At 43.1% G+C, this 22,199-nt stretch overlaps 1 protein-coding gene and 1 pseudogene across 9 annotated transcripts in view; one reads left to right on the top strand and one right to left on the bottom strand.

Moving 5' to 3' along the window:
• The window catches only part of SPECC1 (sperm antigen with calponin homology and coiled-coil domains 1), a 227,888-nt gene that overhangs the window by 88,451 nt on the left and 117,238 nt on the right, over positions 1-22,199 (bottom strand). For all 9 annotated transcript variants that reach the window (XR_011468485.1, XR_011468486.1, XM_070395183.1 and 6 more), the window contains one exon: positions 2,382-3,961. Coding sequence is in view for 7 of the 9 variants with exons in the window: in XM_070395183.1 (XP_070251284.1) it covers positions 2,382-3,961 (1,580 nt within the window). In the remaining 2 variants the exon portion in view is untranslated. The remainder of the gene's footprint in view (positions 1-2,381; positions 3,962-22,199) is intronic.
• Positions 19,953-20,705, top strand: LOC138994511 (transcription factor Ovo-like 2 pseudogene; annotated as a pseudogene).

Raw genomic sequence — 22,199 nt, 5'->3', positions numbered from 1 at the left:
ACATATACAGATTTACTAAATCTATTAGATTATGGGACGGCTTGGCATTGCCTTTCTTCCTCTTTGTAAATAGGTTACTTTGCTCCTTTCTCAGAGTATTCACCTTCTTGAGAATTACAGTGGATAAATGCAGAGCTCCAGGTAACAGCTGCTCATCACCAAGCAGTCTAGTGCTGACGAATAGGACAGTCACTTTGAGTTATAGCTGAAAGTTCTATGCAAAAAATCAAGTGAAGCCATTGAGAACTGAAGAATCAGAACTGAACCCAGCTGTGCAAAGATGATTTAACACTAGACTACATTAGAAAATCTGTTATTGTAGCCCTGGCCGTGTGGGTCAGTTGGTTGGAGCATCGTACCCTACACCAAAAGGTGGAAGGTTCAATTCCTGCTCAGGGCACATACCTAGATTGTGGGTTCAATCCCCGTTTGGGGCACGAATGGGAGGCAACTGATTGATGTTTCTCTCACCTCTCTCTCTCTCTCTCTCTCTCGCTCTTTTTCTGTCTTGTCTCTCCCTTTCTCTCGCTCTAAAAATCAATTTGAAAACATATCCTCAGGTGAGGATTAAAAAAAAAGAAAATCTGTTATTATTATTCACACCTCCTTAACAAATTAAAGAAGAAAAAACATTTTGATTACATAAAAACTATAAGATCATAGTAGATGTCCAAGATCTACAGCATAGATCTTACAAATGCATAAGATCTACAGTAGATGTAGAAAAATTCAATATCCATCCTTTTAAAAAAAACACAAAACTTTCTTAGCCAAACACTTGCATAACTCAATAAAAGGTATACAGCGAATGCCCCAACAGACATCCTTAATGACAAAATGTTGAAAGCACTCCCTTTAAATAAGAAACAAGGCCAGAATCCTTCCACTATCACCCTTCCCATCAACACTGTACAATGGAAAGGGGCCTGCCCAGGCCACAGAATTAACCGTTGGCCAAGTCGCGAGGACACAGGCTTTCCTCCTCCCCGTCAGCACTTTCTATCCTTCATTACAGTTTTGTGCCACAAGTGTCCCTATTCCCTTCTGCCTCATCATTAGAATCTGTGGCTGCTGGTGGATTAAATAAGCTTTCAATGTGCCTAGGAGGACTGGGTTTTACTTTCCGATGGTAAGAGAAAGGGGCGGAAAGACTAGTACCAGTTACAGCTTCACTGCAACTACAGATCAGTGTCCCTGTACACACAGGACAGCACAAAAGCACACACCTAGGGTCTTGATACACGTAAAAGAAACTCTATGTGACACCAACTTGATGTCAACTGTTGGGGAATAAGCACTCTCCTGATCTGCAGGGGGGACAGCCTGGGGTCATGTGTCTGCAGGGCAATCTGGCTAAATGTATTAAAAGGTTTTAAAAGGGTCATTCTCTGAAACAGGAAGTCACTGTCCAGGAATTTTTCCTAAGGAAATAATGAGAGATATAAAATATGTATTTACAGTATCAAAAGACTGGAAAAGAACACAAACATTCAACAACAGGCCAGTAGTAAAGTACATACAAAATATTTACAGCATAGAATACTATCTGGTCTTTAAAATAATGTATCAAAGAATGATAATGACAATATGCTCAGAAAAATGTTACATTTTTAAAAGTTAACAATGTGTACAAGGTGATTCTTCAAAAAAAATTTTTAACTTATGGGAAAAACACATAACATATATCAAGAAAATACCAAAATACTGGTTACATTATTACTTGGTGGGGAAATTTGGGGTGACTTTAATTTTCTGTTACAAGCATCCCAGGCATGCTGACAGACCTGGATAACTCTCACTCATTCTTCTTTGTTGTTTTTATTGATTTTTAGAGAGAGAGGAAAGGCGTGGGATAGAGACATGGAAACATCGATGAGGAGAGAGAATCACTGATCAGCTGCCTCCTGCACACCCCTTACTGGGGATTGTGCCTGCAACACAACACAGGCATGTGCCCTGACCGGGAACTGAACCAGTGACCTCTTGGTTCATGGGTGGATGCTCAACCACTGAGCCACACTGGCCAGACACTCTCACTCATTCTTCAAGACTCAGCTTACTGTCACTTCTTTCAAAAAGTCCTCCTGCACTACCCTCCTTTACCCCACATATTCTGGGTGTTCCTCCTTGGCACACAACTCTGGGCTGTCCTTTACCCCTGCACCACACTGATGGATTTGATTCACTATATCCCCGCCACATTTGGAACTGCCGATAGTCAGAAACTGGGGGTGTTTCATTTTTGTATCTCCAAGCTTTCTGGAATCTAACAGGATGAACATGACTAAGCAAAAGATTCTCTGTGCTCTTTGAATTTAAAGATCAAGGAGGGAAATGTTAATTAAGGATGAGCAAACACTGATAAAGAGGTATCTCCTTACCTTGGCTAGTAGACTTGAAACATGTTTAATTTCACCATGTGCCTTTAGTAATTCTTGTTTGAGCTCAGTGCAAGACAGTTCCAGCTGATCTTTCTCAGCTCGAGCTACTTTCAACATTTCTTGAATTTCACAGCCCTCTGCCGTCTGCCCCATAGAACTGGTCTCTATAGCTTTTTGCTTCTCATTCTCCAAATAAGCCTTCAAAGACCCATTTTCAATCTTCAGCCCTTCCAAGGTAACTGTACACTCTTCCAGAGTTTGGGCCATCACATTACTCTTCTGCCGTTCCAGTTCTAGAAACCCGTTCAGTTTTTCGTTCTCTTCCTTCAGGTGTTGGATCATCTCTAAAGCCCCTTGATTTTCCTCCTCAACCTTCCGCAGGCTGCAGGTCAGCTGCTGCTGAATGCTGAGCAGTTTCTCCCTTTCGCAGCGGCCCTGCTCCAGGATTTCTGTGCACTTCTGCTCCAGCTCCAGGACCTTTCCTTCTTGCGTGCCGGGCTCCTCCTTCTTCACTCGCTCTTGTAAGAGATTTATCAGCTTCTCATTCTCATGACTGAGCTGCTCTGCCCTCTCTCGATGCTGATGAAAGGAAGTTTCCAAAATCGTCTTCTCATCCACCAGCTTCTCATTTTCAGCTGTCAATTCCTGCACCATTTGTTGCTGGTCTGATAATTCCTGTAAAGTAGCCTGCAGTTCTTCTGCTGTGCTATGATGGTTTTCTTCCATCTTTTGTATCTTCTCCGTAAGGGAGGCCAGGGACAGTTCACTCGCGTTGTTAGGGGAACTCCCAGTGGTAGAACATTTCGAACTCCTAAAGGGGTTGCTCGTGGAAGACAGGGGCCGAGAGGGGGTGTCCGCTGTGATGTGCTCAAAATCGGAGGCATCCGGTGACAAAGAAGCTTTGGTAACATCGCTACTTGAAGAGCCCGACGTCCGCAATGCGCTTTGGGGGGTGTGTTTTTTATATTCATCTGCTTCACCTGACACCTGATTCCCAGTTGGGCTTCCGAAGCTTGACTCTTGGGTGAGGGATGTTGGACAGCTGCTCTCGGCAGTGTGACTGGACCCCCCTTCTGAATTTGGTGAATGCTCAAAATAACTCAGTTTCTCCTTCAAGGCCCGGTTTTCTTCCTCTAGATCGGCAAGCTCTTTCTGGAAATTCTTGTTCTTCTCCTCAAGAGCTTGTATCAACGGTTCAGAGTCACCTGCTGAGACTGATGTTCCATCCACCTTTGGGTCCAAAGTGTCGGTTCCTGCAGTGTTCAGAGTCCTTTTCTCCCTGCATTTCTTTAGTTCACTTCGAAGCCTGTTAATTTCACTATCTTTTGCTTTGGCCTCTGCCAAAAGCTCCCGAACTTGGGACTCGAGCACAGCCTTTTCTCCGCCTTCATTCTCTGGCCTGGGTCTTGTGGAAGTGGTCCTCTGGTGCTTGGTAGGGGTGGGTGTGCTGGAAGAAGTTGGACTAGACACCGATTTCTTTGGGTTGGTGGGACCACGTGGCACAGTTCTCTCTCTTGAGATAGCTGCCGAAAGTTCTCGAGGAGCTGGAATGCCTGTCCGTTTGGTTGTTGTCACAGTCCCTAGAGACAAAAGTAGAAATCAATGAAACAAAGCAAGCACTTTATAAATGAAGCCCAAGCCACTTCAACCTGCGTGGCGCGGCAAACAGGAAGCTGTCGCCCTCCATCCACTTCCTCCTCCTCTAGATAACCACCCAGTTCTGACTGGGGTTTCTGTACCTCCTCCCACAGCCCCCTACTTGAGGGGAAGTGACTCAAAACAATCCCATCCCAGCCATAGTTGGTGGTTCAAGGCATGGGCACACCCTCGTGGCAGCACTGTGGGTTTGCTAACTCAATCAACCCTCAGGCATGTCCTATGGCTGGCCTTCCAATTACACAACCCAACAAATACCCTTCATAGAAGTCACCTTGCATTGGGTTTTCTTTAAGTTGCAACCTTGATAACCTATCTGAATTGATAACCTTGACCAATGAACAACAGTCTTTCAACAAAACAAACTTTCATATGAATTTTTCAATAAATACTTAAAAATTAATCATTAATATATCCAGACCGAGCACAAACTAAGAAATCAAAAGACATAAATAATCCAATGAAAGACTGATTTGATCCAATGACCTATTGCTTTTAACGTAAGTGGAAATGGTGTGCTCGTCTGTATCCATAAACAAGAACACATGGGATAGGGGCATATCATCTATCTCTAAGGTACAGCTTTAAATGTTAAAGGGATTTATATAATATGGAAATGATATGGAATTTAGAACTTATAATGGGAAATGTAAGGAATTATCTTTTATTTTCATCTAGACTTCGACACTATAATCATTTTGAAATTTTCATCCATCCTATATTTAAGCTTTCATTTATACTATTATTAAAGACAATGTTGAAAAAAATTGTAGGGGTGAAACCCCAGACATCACTGTCGTATGATCTAGAAATGAAACCCACCTTAGAGGTTAAATGTCAATGAACCTGTTTCACAAACTCCAAGGCCACTGGATGTTACGGCTGCTGGCTGTGCCTTACGCAAGCACGTCCTTGGGCTGGAGGCCACCAGTCTCTCGGCCTCTACAGTGTAGGAAAGGCTGGGGCAGGGATGCAGCCTCAGGCTGGCGGCAGCTCCGGGCTGCTCAGGCAGAAGCAGAATCCAACACGGCACAGTAGCTCTAAACCCACCACCTACACTTACTCAGGCATGAGGTACCGCATATCCATATCGAAGCGTCTTGAAATCTGCGGTGATGACAGCATTGTTGCTAACTCTCTGACATATGAGTGCTTTTAAAACTTTGACATAATAATGGCTACACTGCCATAATAATATACCAGAAAACTATGGTTTTTATAGTAACTTTTCAAATTAAGTTCCTCAAAGCTAAGAGTACTACAATACACATCTCATGCTTCAGGTGTCCAGATGACTCACTTGCAACCTACCCGATATGCAACAACAAAAAGAAGATTTATTTAATTATTCTTTTTTAATCCTCACTTGAGGATATGTTTATTGATTTTAGGGAGGGAGGGAGGAAGGGAGGTACGGAGAGAGAAAGACAGACAGATAGGCAGAGAGTGTGATGTGAGAGAGAAACAATGGATCGGTTGCCTCCAGTATGGGTGCTGACCAGGGATAGAACCCACAACCTTTTGATGTATGAAATGATGTTCCAACCAACCGAGCCACCCAGCCGGGGCTAATTGTTCTTGTTACAGAAAGACTAAAATCACTAAGCAATAAAATGTTTTAGTAACAACAGTCCCCTAAGGTGAAGTAATCTTGGCCAGGACCATAATGAAAACAGAAAGATAATTAAAGTTTCACCACAACTATAATCAGACCAGGCAAAACTGAGAGTACAGGACTGATGATCACAGAGGTATTTGCCATGCCTAATAATGCTACGAAAATTAAGGTTCCTTTTCAATTACTGGTTTTGACGATGGGAAGAACTAAAATAAGAGAGATGAACTCTGTCATCATTTCCAGTGACAGTTTAACTCCTGCCTTTAGCTGCCAAATCTTAGTTTGTTCTCCACTTAGGTGTTAGTTAACTTTATTTAAATTACTAGGAATAATTTTTTTTACAACAAACCAAAGTACATTTATGAAACATATCCAGTTGTGGATTAAAAACACATAATCTAGTTGAACTTTTTTACTACATCTGTTCTTTCTTCTCAGTATAATTGTTTTAGATTTTCTAAAAGATTTTTCCCATCTCTGTACACATAATATCAGAAACTGCAAATAGCAGAGGTAAAGTTTAGAGAGTTGTTAAAATTCATCATCAGACCAAACTAAGGTTGGTACTTGGCTGCTCACTGCCCCACTTTGGGCCTAATTCTGCCCCCGACACACCTCGTCATGGACACTGCTGGGTAAGAGTAAAGCGGTGGCGGTGCTACAGCCCATGATGCAATCAATCAGCAGGGCTCTACCCTCAGTCTCTTTCAAGCAGCCTCACTGCTGAACAACACATCCGGAGCCCTGAAACTGGGCATGCTACTAACACAGTACTCCATGGCAAGAGTGCCAGCAGAGTGGTGGGAAGCCCAGGGCCGAGGGAACCGGACTTCTGTCTCCTTCCCATCCTCATATCAGATCAGCACTTATTCCTACTGAGGCTGGCTGTCTGATGCAAGACGTGAAAATAAAAGCAAGCTCCACCCAACATGATAATTTATTGTTAAAAAATTGTTTGATATGTTACATTTTTAAAGGCCAAATGGAAATTTATATTATAGTGCAGTTAATCACAGATGCACCAAACTATGTAGTCATAGAGACACACCCTAGGAAAGAACATATAATATTGAGAACACGTGAGTATTAAATAGGTTGGACTTTGAGTAATTTTCCTGCTTCTTTATTTTACAGTTACATTTATACAATGAATTTTAAAAAAACAGGAGTGAAAAATCCTACCATAACAATATACAGAGAGATAAAGGTATGGTAAAAAGAAATCTTTTCAGAGAACATAAAGCACATTCGAAAATAACAATAGCATGATCATATATATATGGCTAATATGCAAACTGTTCCCACGGGAGTTGGACCGGAAGACCAGGAGTCCGATTCCTCACTATGATGTGCGCTGACCACCAGAGGGCGGCGTGGAATGAAGGAAGGCCCTGGCCGGCAGCTGGCAGCCAGGAAAGGAAGGCCCCAGCTGGCAGCCAGAAGGCCCTGATCAGCCCTGACCTCCAGCCAGGCCTAGGGACCCAGACCATGCACGAATTTCATGCTCCGGGCCTCTAGTTTAAACCATAAAACAGGTGACACTTTTAAATAGTGATTTTTATGAATTGAAATAAAATATTTTCAGGCCCTTTTTAATGTCCTCCTCTTACCCAAAGAATAAGCTACTGAGGTTTTTCTTTGGTAGGTCTTCTGTCTAATATGCACTGATGAAGGGTGACTTTCTGAAATAAATGATCAATCCTTCATTTATTCAACAAGAATTCACAGAGTACTTCTTGGTGGGAGATATAAATGAAGTTCACCATCTTCACATACCACACGATTGCTGCCTTGTCTCCTAGACACAAGAGAACTTGCTCATTCTGAGTCTAAACTATTAGGATATGTCTTCATTATCACTCTGCATAAATTTTTTTCTCAAAAAGTTCCAATAATTTCTGTATGGTCAAACCTAATTTCCCCCCTTAATTATCAGCCTTCTCAACTTTTCAGTGGCAGCTAACTTTAAGTATCCATTCCTTCTTCCCTTCATTCTTTTTAATCATGTCTGATAGTGGCACTAATCATTTTTTAGGTTCCCCTATTCAAGGAACCCTAAAAACATATTTAAACCTTCCTTCCCCCTTCCTTTTTGCAACTAACCAGTCCGTTACTAAAACCTACGAACTATTTTTGGAAATGATTCCATATTTTTCCTTTTCTTTCATGATAAATCTAGTCCAGGTCCTCTGTCTACATTTCTGAATCACTCTCCCACCTTTGAGATATTCTGGGTCAAATCCCTTATATAACTCATTCATTTTTCTGTTCAAGAACCTGTACACATTTCTTTTCATCTGCTGCACCAATGTTAAACTTCTTCCCTTGGCTTTCAAAGTCACATATAATCTCTAATCAACATACCCAACCTTTTTCAACTTTGGGTTTATTTCGCTCTCTATCACACCCATTTACCTCTAGCCAGTGTCCTCAATGTGCCCAGTACACTTGTGACTTGTTGAAATATCATTCCCTTTCCATTGTATCATTCTGACTGGCACTTAAACAAGCTTAATTCCTGCCAATTAAACACACACACACACCCTAAAATCCACATCTTCCTCTAACTAATACCTAATTTCCCTCTTCCCCCTCATAGCAGAATCCTCCAAAGACTTATGTTCACTGGTTGTCCTCATGTCTTCCGCTCTCACTCACTCCCCTGCCCACTCCCATTGTACTGCCTGCTGAGGTCATCAATGACCCCCATGCGGTCCAATACAATGGATATTGTTCATCCTCTCAGCAGTTAGAACAATTTCTTCCTTTTGGAAACATGCCTCTGATGTCACATTGTCTTGGTTTTTCTCTTAACCCAGCAGCTACCCTCTGTCCATCTCCTTTGCTTGTCCCTCCTCCTCTCACTACATATTAGAATTCCTCGGGTCTACATCCTGTGCATTTTGCTTCTCTTATTACAAATATTTTCCTGGTGATTCTACTCAATAATCTTAAATAACACCTATATACTGATAACTCCCAAATTAACTCTTCTGTGGACCTCTCTGAGCAACATGTGAATATCAAACTACGTACTTGATAAGCATAAATGAATTATCCCCCAAATACTTAAAACTAAATAAAAGGGAAAATGGAAGGCTAAGAAAAAGTAAACAGAATGTGCAAAGGTCCTGGAGAACAGAGAGCCTGGCAGCGAAGGGTTGGAGGCTGATTTATACGGGGTGCTCAATGAAGGTCTCACTGATTGAGATTCAAGGTGATATACATCTATTAAAACAAGGTAAGGGTCCTATGAAAAAGAATAAAGATAATACAAGAGAAAGCTTTCAAACATTTTAAATAAGTTTGTCAAATTAAAAGATTCAACAGAAGGGATGGGATGCAAACTTTTTGTAGAACCAAAGAAAACAAGATGGAAATAGAAAAGATAAATACAAAGGTTCAATCCAGCAGATCAAACAATCACTTAACAGAAATTCCAGAAATACAGACCAATGGAAACAGAATGAAGGAAATTATCAAAGAACTGACATAAGAAAATTCCCCAAAGTTGAAGACCATGAGTTCAGAATTCATGTTAAGCAAATAAATGAAAAAGACCCTCATGGAGATGGATACATCTTTAATAAAGTTTCAGAACATCAAGAATGAATAAAAGTTTGGGGAAGGGTTGTGGACTGATAATGAGACTGGCCATCATCATTCATTAGCAATATTGAGCTCTAGAAGGCAATAAAGCAAAGGCCTTCAAAGTTCTGAGGGAAAATGATTTTCAATCTAGAATTCTATACTCAACTTAACTATAAATCGCTCATCAAGGTGGAAAATACATTTTAAAACACGTAACGGCACAAAACATTGAACTGCCAACAGCCTTTCTGAGGAAGTTATTTGGGGACATGCTCCTGTAAAACCAGAAAGCAAACCATGAGGAAGAGGCTGGTCCAGGAAGCAGTGACGCTCTAAGAGGAACGCAGTCAGGGGAAGTCTCATCATAATACCCAGGGAGCAAGTCAGAAGGAACACAAGTCCAGGCTGGTCAGCGGACAAAGTGCCTCATAGGGAAGTTCCTTTGGCAGAAGAACACCTTGAATAAATAGTATTCAATAAGATAAAATAAAAATAGTGGGGAAAACAGAAACCTCATAAAAACAAGAAGCTGCATAAGAAAGTTAACAGAATCATGACACATGACTTCACTCTGCAGGGAAGGATACCTCTGTAGTGACAGTAACATTACTACTATTTAAATTGACCTATACACAAAGTATGCATGATATTTTATGGAATATTTGATATTATCCTTGCTAGCAAAAAAAGTTAAAGTACAGATGAAAGAAACTGGAGGTAAAAGACAAGGTGGAGAAAGCTGGTAGAAAGGGTAGTAACAATAATATCCATCTTCATCTTACAAATGGAGAGTCAAAGATACTACATACAGTTGACAAAACAAGAAATAAAGATAAAGTACATTACTACAATAAAAGAGGTAGCCAAGAAAGTCACTGAAAACAGTGATAAAATTACATTGGGAGGGTGTAAGTAAAAAGTGGAGTTAAATCCTCATCTATCATAGCAGGAGTCAACAAAATGTCTAAATTTGAAAATAAAAAGGAGCAATGTCAGGAGGATGAGAAGACAAGTCACAGACTGGGAGAAAACATGTGCAAAAGACATATATGAAAAAAGACTATTATCTAAAATATGCAAATAACTCAACCATAAGAAAATGAACCACCTGGTTAAAAGTGGACAAAATGCAGGTGGGTACTAGACTTATGGAGGGGATCACTTTATAAGTTATATAAATGTCTAGCCACTATGTTGTACATCTGAAACTAATATAATATTTAGTGTCAAATGTAACTGAAAAGTAAAAAAGTTTTTAACTGGGCAAAATAGCTGAACAGACACCTCACCAAAGAGGACATACAGCCCTAACCGGTTTGGCTCAGTGGATAGAGCGTCGGCCTGCGGACTCAAGGGTCCCAGGTTTGATTCCGGTCAAGGGCATGTACCTTAGTTGCGGGCACATACCCAGTAGGGAGTGTGCAGGAGGCAGTTGAATCGCTGTTTCTCTGTCATCGATGTTTCTAACTCTCTATCCCTCTCCCTTCCTCTCTGTAAAAAATCAATAAAATATATATTTTTTTTTTAAAGAAAAGAGGACATACAGATGGCAAATAAGCCTCTGAAAAGGTGCTCCAGCCCTCGCCGGTTTGGCTCAGTGGACAGAGCATCAGCCTGCAAACTGAAAGGTCCCAGGGTTGGTTCCAGACAAGGGCACATGCCCGGGTTGTGGGCTCGATCCCCAGTGGGGGACTTGCAGGAGGCAGCCAATCCATGATTCTCTCTCATCATGGATGTTTCTCTCTCTCTCCCTCTCCTTCTCTGAAATCAATAAAAATATATATATATATTTTTAAAAAGGTGCTCCACATCCTATGTCATTAGGGATTTGCAAATTACAACAATGCTGAGATGCCACTGCACACCCACTAGAATAGCTAAAACCCCAAACACGGACAGCACCGAATGCTGGCGAGGATGTGAAGCAACAGGGATTCTCATACTCTGCTGATCAGAATGCCTAATGGTGCAACCACTTGGGAAGACAGATTGGCAGTTTCTTACAATTAACACACTCTTGTCATAATCCAACAACTGCACTCCTTGGCATTTAGCCAAAGGAGTTGAAACTTATATCCACACAAAAACCTGCACATGGATATTGATAGCAGCTTTATTCATAACTATCAAAAGTTGGAAGCAACCAAGGGATCTGTCCTTCAGTAGGCGAGTGAATACATCCAGACAACGGAATATTACTTGGCACTAAAAAGAAAAAAGCTATCAAGCCAAGAAAAAACACAGAGAAACTCAAATGCCTATTACTAAGTGAAAGAAGCCAGTCCGAAAAGGTAAGTACTACATGATTCCAACTATATGACACTGGAGAAAAGGCAAAGCTATAGAGACAGTAAAAAGATCAGTGGTTGCCAGGGCTTTGAGGGGAGGGAGGAATGAACAAGCAGGGCACAGATTTTTAGGGTACTTACAACTATTCTGTATGATACCGAACAGATAGATACATGTCATTATATATTTGTTCAAACCCAAGAACACCAAGAGTGAACCCTGATGTAAACTGTGGACTCTGGGTAATCATGTGTCAACGTAGGTTCATCAGCTACAAATGTACCACTCTGGTGAGGAATTTCGATGGCGGGGGAGACTGGGGAGAGCTGGGAGGACATGAGAAGTCTGTGCTTCCTGCTCAATTTTGCTGTATAAAAACTGCTCTCAAAGTCTATCTAAAAAATAAGCTAATGAAGTGGTGACCTTTGCGAAGAGGGACTCGGAGTAGCAAGGTTGAAGGCAGCAGCAGTCGCTTTCACAAGGGCCTTGTCCTATTTCATTTTTTAACCTGTGCCTATACTACTTGGATAATTGGAATTGAGAACTGTGAATGCTTGCAGATGTAGCGCGGAAGCAGGTAATCGGCCATCTGTTGCTTTTACAGGCAGCACTGATCCTTTGGACTTAGAACAAATGAGATAAAGGAGGGAAAGTCGGAGGCAACACAGCAAGCAGAAGCAGTGCCACAAGGAACTAGGTCTGTTATCAAATCTCAGAGCCCCACCTTGCCTGTGGAATAAAGTGACTTTCCCCATAGTGGGCTGTCCTTGGGGGTTTGTTTCAATGAAGTGTTTTCTAGAGATGCATACATATCTCACATTAAAGTTCCTGGAAACTCTCTTCGCAAATCAAACAGAGGAAAAAACACAAAAGAATCTTACATATACAAATGAACCAAACTGCTTATTCATTTGCTTCCTTTGTTAAAAGCAAACACTAGCCCTTACTGGTGTGACTCCGTTGACTGGGCATTGTCCCATGCACCTAAAAGGTTGCTGGTTCGACTCCCGGTCAGGGCACATGCCCTGGTTACAAGCTCAATCCCTGGTACAGGAGGCAGCTGATCAATGTTTTGCTCTCACATGGATGTTTCTTTCTCTCTCTCCCCCTCTCCTCCTTCCCACTCTCTAAAAATCATTAAGAAAAAAAATCTTTAAAAAAATTTTAAAAAGCAAACAGTAGGGTCCATGTTTACAGATGGTTTTCATAACAGGATAACTGTTTTCTATCTCATTTTCATTTTACCTTTTTTTTGCAGAATGCCAAACTGATTTTGCTCACACTCCACTCGCTCAGCTACTTGGGTTTGAGTTTAAAGCACTTGTAGGTCTGCATCCTCCTCTTTCCCAAATGCTCAGACTGTTCCATGGCAGTATGAACAGTGCTCCTGAAGAGGGACTTCTGAACAAAAGACCCCTAACACGCAGAAGGGCTCTGGCCTGAGGAGGACACAGTGACCGTTCTGTGTGGAGTGAAGATGAGATATGGCAGGAGACAAAACAGCAGTGTTACAAGGAGAGACACTGCTATGGTCTGACCAGCTTCACGGAGGCGGCCCACACAGCTGGCTGCAGTGAGTCAACTTCAGAAGCCAAAATGCAAACGGCTCAGGAAGGGCAGCTCCCTGCGTGCCATGTGAAAAGTGCAAAGCAGGCAGAGACGTGTAATTTCCATTGAAACTCAAGTGGAAAGAGGAACAGTTTGGTCCCAGAATTTGCTCTGCACCCTGGGTGAGCATCTTCGCCCACTATGTGGGCCAAATGAAGCCCTCATTTCCTAACTCAAGAGCTTGGCCCCTCTGCATAGGAATTTGCCAGCACTCCCACAGTCTCCAGGCAGCAAACATTAAGAATAAGGAGGAGCCCGGCCAGAATCTAGCCAGTGTGGCTCAGTGGTTGAGCATCGACCTATAAACCAGGAGGTTACAGTTCGATTCCAGTCAGGGCACATGCCAGAGTTGCAGGCTCAATCCCCAGTAGGGGGTGTGCAGGAAGCAGCCAAGCAATGATTCTCTCTCATCAGTGATGTTTCTATCTTTCTCTCCCTCTCCCTTCCTCTCTGAAATCAGTAACAATATATTTTTTTAAAAGAATGAGGAAGAGGCCTGGCCAGCGTGGCTCAGTTGGTTGAAGTGTCACCCTGTGTAGCAAAAAGTCACTGGTTTGATTCCTGGTCAGGGCACATCCCCAGGTTGTGGGTTAACCGCCCCCCTTCCAGTTGGGGTGGGTACGGAAGGCAACAATCAATGTTTCACTCTTACATCTCATATCAATGCTTCTTTCTCTCTCTCCCTCTCCCTCAAATCAATAAAAAACATGTCCTCGGGTGACTATTTTAAAAAAAAGGAGGAGGAGGAGCCGAGGGTGGTGGAGCTTTAGTGAATTAAAAAACTTGCCTCTCTATGTGCAGCCTTCCTTTCCGTAGAGATGGGAAAAGACTGACTTTGTGATTTGTGGGGCTTGATGCAACTTAGAATGACCTATCGATCACAATTTAGCTCTGACTCCCTAAAATTACACGCTTGGCTCAGTTATAGATCTGTCTCACAGTGATCACTAAGAAACTTCCAAGTTCCACCATTAAAAGGTACTAAATTCCTCTGCACTTACAATGGAAGAAATTGGAAAATTAGGTGGACTGGGCATGCTAAATCCTCTTTGGATTAACATCACTTTTTCTTTTAAACCACCCATGAAAGAACTTTAAGGAGCAGTCCACGTTCTTTAAACTAGAGTTCACATGTAGGAAATGATAATAGAAGCTTACATTTGTGTAGTGCTTTGGTTTTCAAAGCATTTTCATACACATTAATTCTAAGCTAACAAAAATCAGTTTGAAAAGTGCTATCTTCATTTTACAGATAAGGAAACTGAGAGTCTGAGACTTCACAATTTTTCCAAGGGTCACATAATAAATATGCCTTCTGATACCTAAGGAAGCATAAAATTATATTATTTCAAAACTGTAAGAAACAGAGAAATCATGTAGCCTAATCTTGCACACAGAGTAGTATCAATAGCACCCAACTTCTGTTGCTATTTACTAAACTCTCATATTCCAGCTGCCACTGATAGTGTCAGTGAACAGTCCCACATCAGCAGCCCTGCCGCGGCTGAGCAGCTCTAAGAGTTGGACAGTCCTTCTTTATATCTGGCTGATTCTTCCTTCGTTAACATGGTATGAGGTGGTTCCAGTTCTGAAACAATCTGGAACCACAAAGAACAAGTTCATTGCTTCTTCCACATGACATCTGAGTAACTGAAGGCAGCTTTGTTCCCCTTGGTTTTCTATTCTTTAAGCAAAACATTCCTAATCCTTCCCACTAGGCCTCAAAGGACCCAGGGTCATTCATCAGATGAATTGCCTGGAGATCCTTTGATTTAGCAAGGTCCCTCTGAAATTTACCCAGAATCTCAAAAATGCTGCAGAAGTGGTCACTATGAATCAGGAATCTTTTCATTGCAACAGAAAACCCAACTCAAGCTTGCAACGATAAAAAGAAGTTTTTGGCTTGCCTAACTGCAAGTCTAGGAGCGTGTCCAACTTCAGGTCCAGCTCACTAGCAATATGTGTGTAGGGTGGTTTCTCTCCGTCTCTTGCTCAGCCTCCTCAAGAGGCCACCTTCACCAGTAAACTGCACTTACGGCTGCACGAAGCCTTTGGCAGCTCTAGGCCTCACCATCAAGTCCAATAAGAGAACGAAGTCTCCCCCAGTAGCCCCAACAAATGACTCCTTGCATTTCATGCTGACTGCGTCTGTACCATCCCTGACTTATTGAGGTCAAGGGGATATGCTGATCCACTGAAAATGGGAAAACAGTGACTTATCCAAGGAGAATGTCTGAAAGAAGAGGAAAGTAGGTGCAGGACACAAACATCAAACACAAAGTGTTCATAACGTGAGCTGAGCAAAGATGAAGTGAGCTCCCCGATATAGTAGTACATTGTGTAGTAGTAATACGACAACGTATGTCTCGTACACCAGTTTAAAACAAACAAAAAGGGCTTCAGACCCAGCAGAGGATATTAGCCAACAATCAAAAATTAAAATTAAATATACTGCTTAGCATGCATTATACTTATGCATAATATATACTTAAATTATAATTTTGATTGAAAAATGGGATACTGAACTTTAAGACTACTGTGATTGCAAAGAGGCAAACAGCTGTTTATGAGACCATTTAGCTGTGTGCAATAAGCAGTTGGGATCAGCTCTATAAAGGCTCTTCTAACACGAGAATGAACATCATCACAGTCAAGATGCTACTTACTAAATCCTCACATTCCAGTTGCCATTATTTCAGGACAAGCTTCCCCATAACTTCATTGGTTAAAACAACCATTTTACTTTGCCTATTACTTAGCAGATCATAAATTTGGGGAGGGCTTGGCCAGACAGTTCTCACTTAGATGCTCTCAGGTGGTTACAGTCAAAGAATGGCTGGCGCTGCAGTCACTTGAGGACGTGGCTGGGCCAGACAGCCCACCTGGCTCACTCGCATGTCTGACAGGTGACACTGTCAGATAGGAGCTCAGCTGGGCTGTTTGTTGGACAATGTGGTGTGGTGTTTCCAACGTAGTCTCAGAACAGAGACCTCCAAAATCAACCCACATCCTTAATATATGACAAAGGAGGCAAGAGCAGACAATGCAGTAAAGACAGTCTCCAATAAATGGTGCTGGAAAAATTGTATAGGTTATTTGCAAAAAAGTGAAACTAGACCACCAATTTATACCGTGCCCCACAATAAGCTAAAAATGGATAAAAGATTTAAATGTAAGTCGTGAAACCATAAGAATTCTAGAAGAAAGCAGGCAGTAAAATCTCAGACATCTCGACGGAGAAACCAAGATGGCGGCATAGGTAAACACCGGAAATTGCTGCCTCCCACAACAAATTCAAAAATACAACTAAAAGATAAAACGGACATCATCCAGAACCACAGAAAGGCTGGCTGAGTGGGAATTCTACAACTAGAAGGAAAGAGAAAAGCACACTGAGACTCAGAGGAGGTGCCGAAGTGCAGAGGTACGGAGGCGCACGCGGCAAGGGCTGGCAACTGAGGATGCGGCTGTCTTTTTGAATCGGGAGGGAGTCACAAGCCCCGACTGCTCTGAACTCCAGTTCCAGGTGAGTCTCTGGGGACCCAGACTCATACGGGGAGAAACTGGACTATCTGGCAGTGGGCAGAACTCGGAACTCGAGGGCGGCTTTCTCTCAAAGGTGCTTGCAGCAATTACCAGGACACTGAGACGCGGGGCCCCTTAGGGCAGGGCTGAGGATCAGCCATAGCTGTTTGCTCTGCCCTGTTTATTCCCTGAGACCCTGGCCCACCCAAGCTGCACGCAGAGGCTTTTGAATATGAATGCCCTGGCCCTTTGCAATCTGAAAATTACCTAACAAACTGCAGCTGGGCCAGACAGACCCAGAACTTCCAAGAGAAGGCCCAAGGCCCCACAGCAGCTTGCATTGCTTCACAGCTGGGCCTCATTTGGGCACCTCCAAACCCCAAACAAAGAAGAGGAATCTGCAGATCTCTTCGTAGCTCCTGCTGGGTAGGCTCAGGCAGAGGCTAAATTAGCACCTCCTTAGATCCAAGAGCCAGTGTATCCAGTGGTCAGAGTGGGACCATCCAATTACAACTCCTCAGATCCATAAGGGACACACTCAGGGGGCAGACTCAGTGAGCACCAAAGCCCCACTGAAGCAAGTCTTGCCTCATAAGGGTGTCTTCAGCACAGAAGTTCTCCCACTGTAGACACAGCTGACTCTCACAGCTAATTGGCCTGGAGGTCAATTCCTCCCAGTGAAACCTACAACAATCAAGGCTTAATTACAACAAGACTGTGCACAAAGCCCACAAAGGGGTGCACCAAGAGTGTCCACCTCAGGTAATTGGGGAGGCTGAGCCATTGGGCCCTATAGGACACCTAGCACACAAAGCCACTCTACCAACACAGGGAAGCATAAAAAATGCAGAGACAAAGAAACAGGTCAAAAATGACAGAAATGGAGGAAAGCAAACGACTGGATATAGAGTTCAAAACCACACTTTTAAGGTTTTTCAAGAACTTTCTAGAAACCGCCAATAAATTTAGTAAGACCCTAAAAAAGTCTGGTGAGACCACCGATAAATGTAGTGAGACCCTCAAGAAATCTAGTGAGACCCTCGAGGTTATGAAAAAGGACCAACTAGAAATTAAGCATACACTGACTGAAATAAAGGATATTATGCAGAGTTCCAACAGCAGACTAGAGGATCGCAATAATCAAGTCAAAGATTTGAAATACGAAGAAGCAAAAAACACCCAACCGGAAAAACAAAATGAAAAAAGAATCCAAAAATACGAAGATAGTGTAAGGAGCCTTTGGGACAACTTCAAGCGTACCAACATCCGAATTATAGGGGTGCCAGAAGAAGAGAGAGGGCAAGATATTGAAAACCTATTTAAAGAAATAATGACAGAAAACTTCCCCTACCTGGTGAAAGAAATAGACTTACAAGTCCAGGAAGCGCAGAGAACCCCAAACAAAAGGAATCCAAAGAGGACCACACCAAGACACATCATAATTAAAATGCCAAGGGCAAAAGACAAAGAGAGAATCTTAAAAGCAGCAAGAGAAAGAAACTCAGTTACCTATAAGGGAGTACCCATACTACTGTCAGCTGATTTCTCAACAGAAACTTTGCAGGCCAGAAGGGAGTGGCAAGAAATATTCAAAGTGATGAATGCCAAGAACCTACAACCAAGATTACTTTATCCAGCAAAGCTATCATTCAGAATTGAAGGTCAGATAAAGAGCTTCACAGATAAGGAAAAGCTAAAGGAGTTCATCACCACCAAACCAGTATTATATGAAATGCTGAAAGGTATCCTTTAAGAAGAGGAAGAAGAAGAAAAAGGTAAAGATACAAATTATGAACAACAAATACACATCTATCAACAAGTGAATCTAAAAATCAAGTGAATAAATACTCTGATGAACAGAATAAACTGGTGATTATAATAGAATCAGGGGCATAAAAAGGGAGTGGACTGACTATTCTTGGGGGGAAAGGGGTGTGGGGGATGCGGGAAGAGACTGGACAAAAATCATGCACCTATGGATGAGGACAGTGAGGGGGAGTGAGGGTGAAGGGTGGGGGGGGAACCGGGTGGAGGGGAGCTATGGGGGGAAAAAAGAGGAACAACTGTAATAATCTGAACAATAAAGATTTAATTAAAAATAAAAAAATAAAAATAAATAAAAATAAGATACTTTGTTTTCCCAACTGGGAAAAAAAAAATCTCAGACATCTCATGTAGCAGTATTTTTGCCACCACATCTCCTAGGGCAAGGCGAACAAAGGAAAAAATAAACAAATGGGACTACATCAATTAAAAAGCTTCTGTACAGCAAAAGAAACCATCAACAAAATGAAAAGGAAACCCATTATATGAGAGAACATATTCACCAATGATACATCTGATAAAGGGTTAATTTCCAAAATTTATAAAGAACTTATATAACTCAACAGCAAGAAGACAATACAATTAAAAAATGGACAAAGAACCTGAATAGACACTTCTCCAAAGAAGACATACAGAAGGCCAAGAGACATATGAAAAAATGCTCAACATCACTAGTCATTAGAGAGATGCAAATTAAAACTATAACGAGGCATCACTTCACACTTCACAGCCAGAATGGCTACTATCAATAAATCAACAAACAAGTGCTGGCGAGGATATGGAGAAAAGGGAACCCTAATACGCTGCTGGTGGGAAGGAAGACTGGGGCAGCCACTGTGGAAAACAGTATAGAGTTTCCTCATAAAATTAAAAATGGACCTGCCATTTGACCCAGAGATTCCACTTCTATGAATATATCCTAAGAATCCCAAAACACCATTCAGAATGAATATATGCACCCCCATGTTCGTATTTACAATAGCTAAGATCTGGAAATAGCCTAGTACCCATCAGTAGAGGGGTGGATAAAAAAGCTGTGGTACATTTACACCATGGAATACTACGCAGCAGTAAAAAAGGATCTCTTACCCTTTGAGACAGCATGGAGGGACCTGGAGAGCATTATGCAAAGGGAAATAAGTCAGTCAGAGAAAGACAAATATCACATGATCTCACTTATATGTGGAATCTGATAACAAAATAAACTGATGAACAAAAAAGGTCCAGAGGCATGGATACATGGAACAGACTGACAGATGGCAGAGGGAGAGTCATTGGGGGAGCAGGAAGAAATTAACCAGAGAACATATACTGGATAGGCCAGGGCGCGCTGCAGCAGGGGGTGGAAGGAGCGGAGGGAGAGGGCCGGCTAGGCAGGAAGGTGGGCTCTGGCAGCCAGAACGGGGACTCAGCCCTAGCAGGGAGCAGCCAGGAGGAGGGGGCCCAGAGGGGGCCCCATCATGCCCAAAGTCTTCCTGGTAAAGCGGAGGAGCCCGGGGATCTCGGTCCGCAGCTGGGGTGAGCTCCCGGACGGACGAGGAAAGGGCAGATACCCACATCCCAGTGTTCTTTTCTGCGACCCCCACCCCAGGACTGCCACAGCGGTGGCTGCAGCAGCGGTGCGGGGCAGCCTGGAGGCACCAGAGCACCTAGTCCCTGCGCACCCCACCCCGAGCGCGAAACCCTGGAGCTTGGAGACGCCGAGGACCCCGGTGGACACCTGGCTGCGAACAGCGCTCGGTCGCCAGGCACAGGCAGGGACTGGGCAGTTCACAGCTGTGGCCTGTGTGGCACGGGCTTCCGCCTCCAGCGTATGCTCAACCGGCACCGCAAGTGCCACGACCAGGTGAAGGGGCACCGGTGCACCTACTGTGGAAGGGCTGCAAGGACACCTTTGACCTGCAGAGGGACACCCGCAGCGCACAGGCATTCGCCCCTGCAAGTGTGACAGTCTGCAACCAAGCCCCCCCCCCCCCCCCCCCCCCCCGGCAAGGCTGGACAGAGTTCAGGGGTGCAGAGCAGTGGGCCCACAAGCTGTGCCGGGACACACACACACACACACACACACACACACACCCCGGAGGACCTGTCCCTGCACGTGAACAGTGCCCACCCGGGCAGCGCGTCTCAAAAAGACATCCAACAAACTGGCAGCCCCTTTGCAACACAAGCTGACATCCACACTCCAGGGGAACGAGCAAGGAGGGGAATGAGCGAGGGCGAGGAGGAGGAGCAGGAGGAGGAGGAGGAGGAGGAGGAGGGGGAGGAGGGGGAGGAAGAGGGAGACGCCATGCTGACACGTTTACATGGATGTTTGGTTTTGAGGGTCCCACTGGCTCTCTCTAATTACAAGTGTTCAGTTTATCTGGCTGTCCTTTCGGGGCCTCGGCAGGGGGATCTGCTCCAAGGCTGCTGATTGTAATGGTGGTGTCAGGTCCCCTGCCACCCATGCCCTGTTGAACACAATCATGTTAACCAAGTTGATGGGTGGCTGTGATCACCGGGCAGGACTTTTTGGGGTTTTGGGTTTTTTTTGGATTTTCACACGAGGCAGAAGTGTTCTTAGAGAGACCATCATATTATGGTGCCTTGAAATAAAAGTACTTCCACTTGAAATGCTAAAAACAAACACACACATATACTGTATGCATATATGCATAATGCATGGACACAGATAATGTGGTAAAGGCGTGGGGTGGGGGAGGGGGGCTGGTTGGAGGTGGGCAAAGGGGGGACATCTGTAATACTGGCAACAATAATAAAAAAAATAAAGAACAGAGTTTCAATCTCAATAGCTACTCTGAATTGCTTTCCAAAAAGATTGTGATCATTCACAGCACCAGCAGTGCAAGTTCTCATTCCTTTTAATGGGTGAAAAATGGTTTCTTTTGATTTCCATTTGTCTGACTACAGTGATGTTCAATATCTTTGTCTTGTTTTTTGTTTTTTTCTTTTTGTCTCACCACCTCTTTGGCATTTCGTTTTTTCTTGTTTTATTTGTTTTAGTTTTTCCTTGTCTGTGTGCCTCATATATTCAGGATATTTTGCAGTACTTCCCCCAGATTATTACATATGTCTAAGCAGAGGTTGGTTCTACCCCAGCACTTCTTTTCTTTTTCTTCCTCAGCACTGTCACTTTTTGTTGGACATTCTCCAGCCTCTTTTGCAGCTGCATGTGTCTGGGTGACCAGGTTCTGGCCACTTGGATGAAGCATTTTTGGGCAGTGCTCACCCTTTCCATCATCCTGCTGCCTGAAATGCAAATGCCAGGTTTGGGACCATGAGGTCAGGGTCTCACACAGCGGACCCAGAAATCACCAGGAGCCTGAGCCCACACACCACCGAGCCTGGACCATCCACCAACACCCTTACATGAGAAATAAACTTGGATCTTGTTTAAGCCATTATTATTTGGGGGGTTTTTTCACTTGCAACTAAATTTAATTCTAATATAAATATAAAATGATAACCATTTCCTCAAAGAGCAAAAATAAAACAAAATACAAGCTTCTTGATCAACTTAAGTAAGCTTTTATTCTGGAAATAGTCAAATCCTTATCTTAATTTATATAATACTTATCCTATCTAATAAAAGCCTAATATGCTAAGTGTCTGGTTGACCAGTCAGCCGTTCAACCAATCAAAGCATAATATGCTAAGGCCACTCAACCGCTCGCTATGATGTGCACTGACCAGCAGGGGGCAGA

Source organism: Myotis yumanensis, unplaced genomic scaffold (assembly GCF_028538775.1).
Source record: "Myotis yumanensis isolate MYYU_CA2020_CCGP unplaced genomic scaffold, mMyoYum1.0.hap1 SCAF_16, whole genome shotgun sequence".
Taxonomy (NCBI): domain Eukaryota; kingdom Metazoa; phylum Chordata; class Mammalia; order Chiroptera; family Vespertilionidae; genus Myotis; species Myotis yumanensis.
Note: the sequence above shows the minus strand (reverse complement) of the source record. Positions and strands in the feature narration are given on the sequence as shown.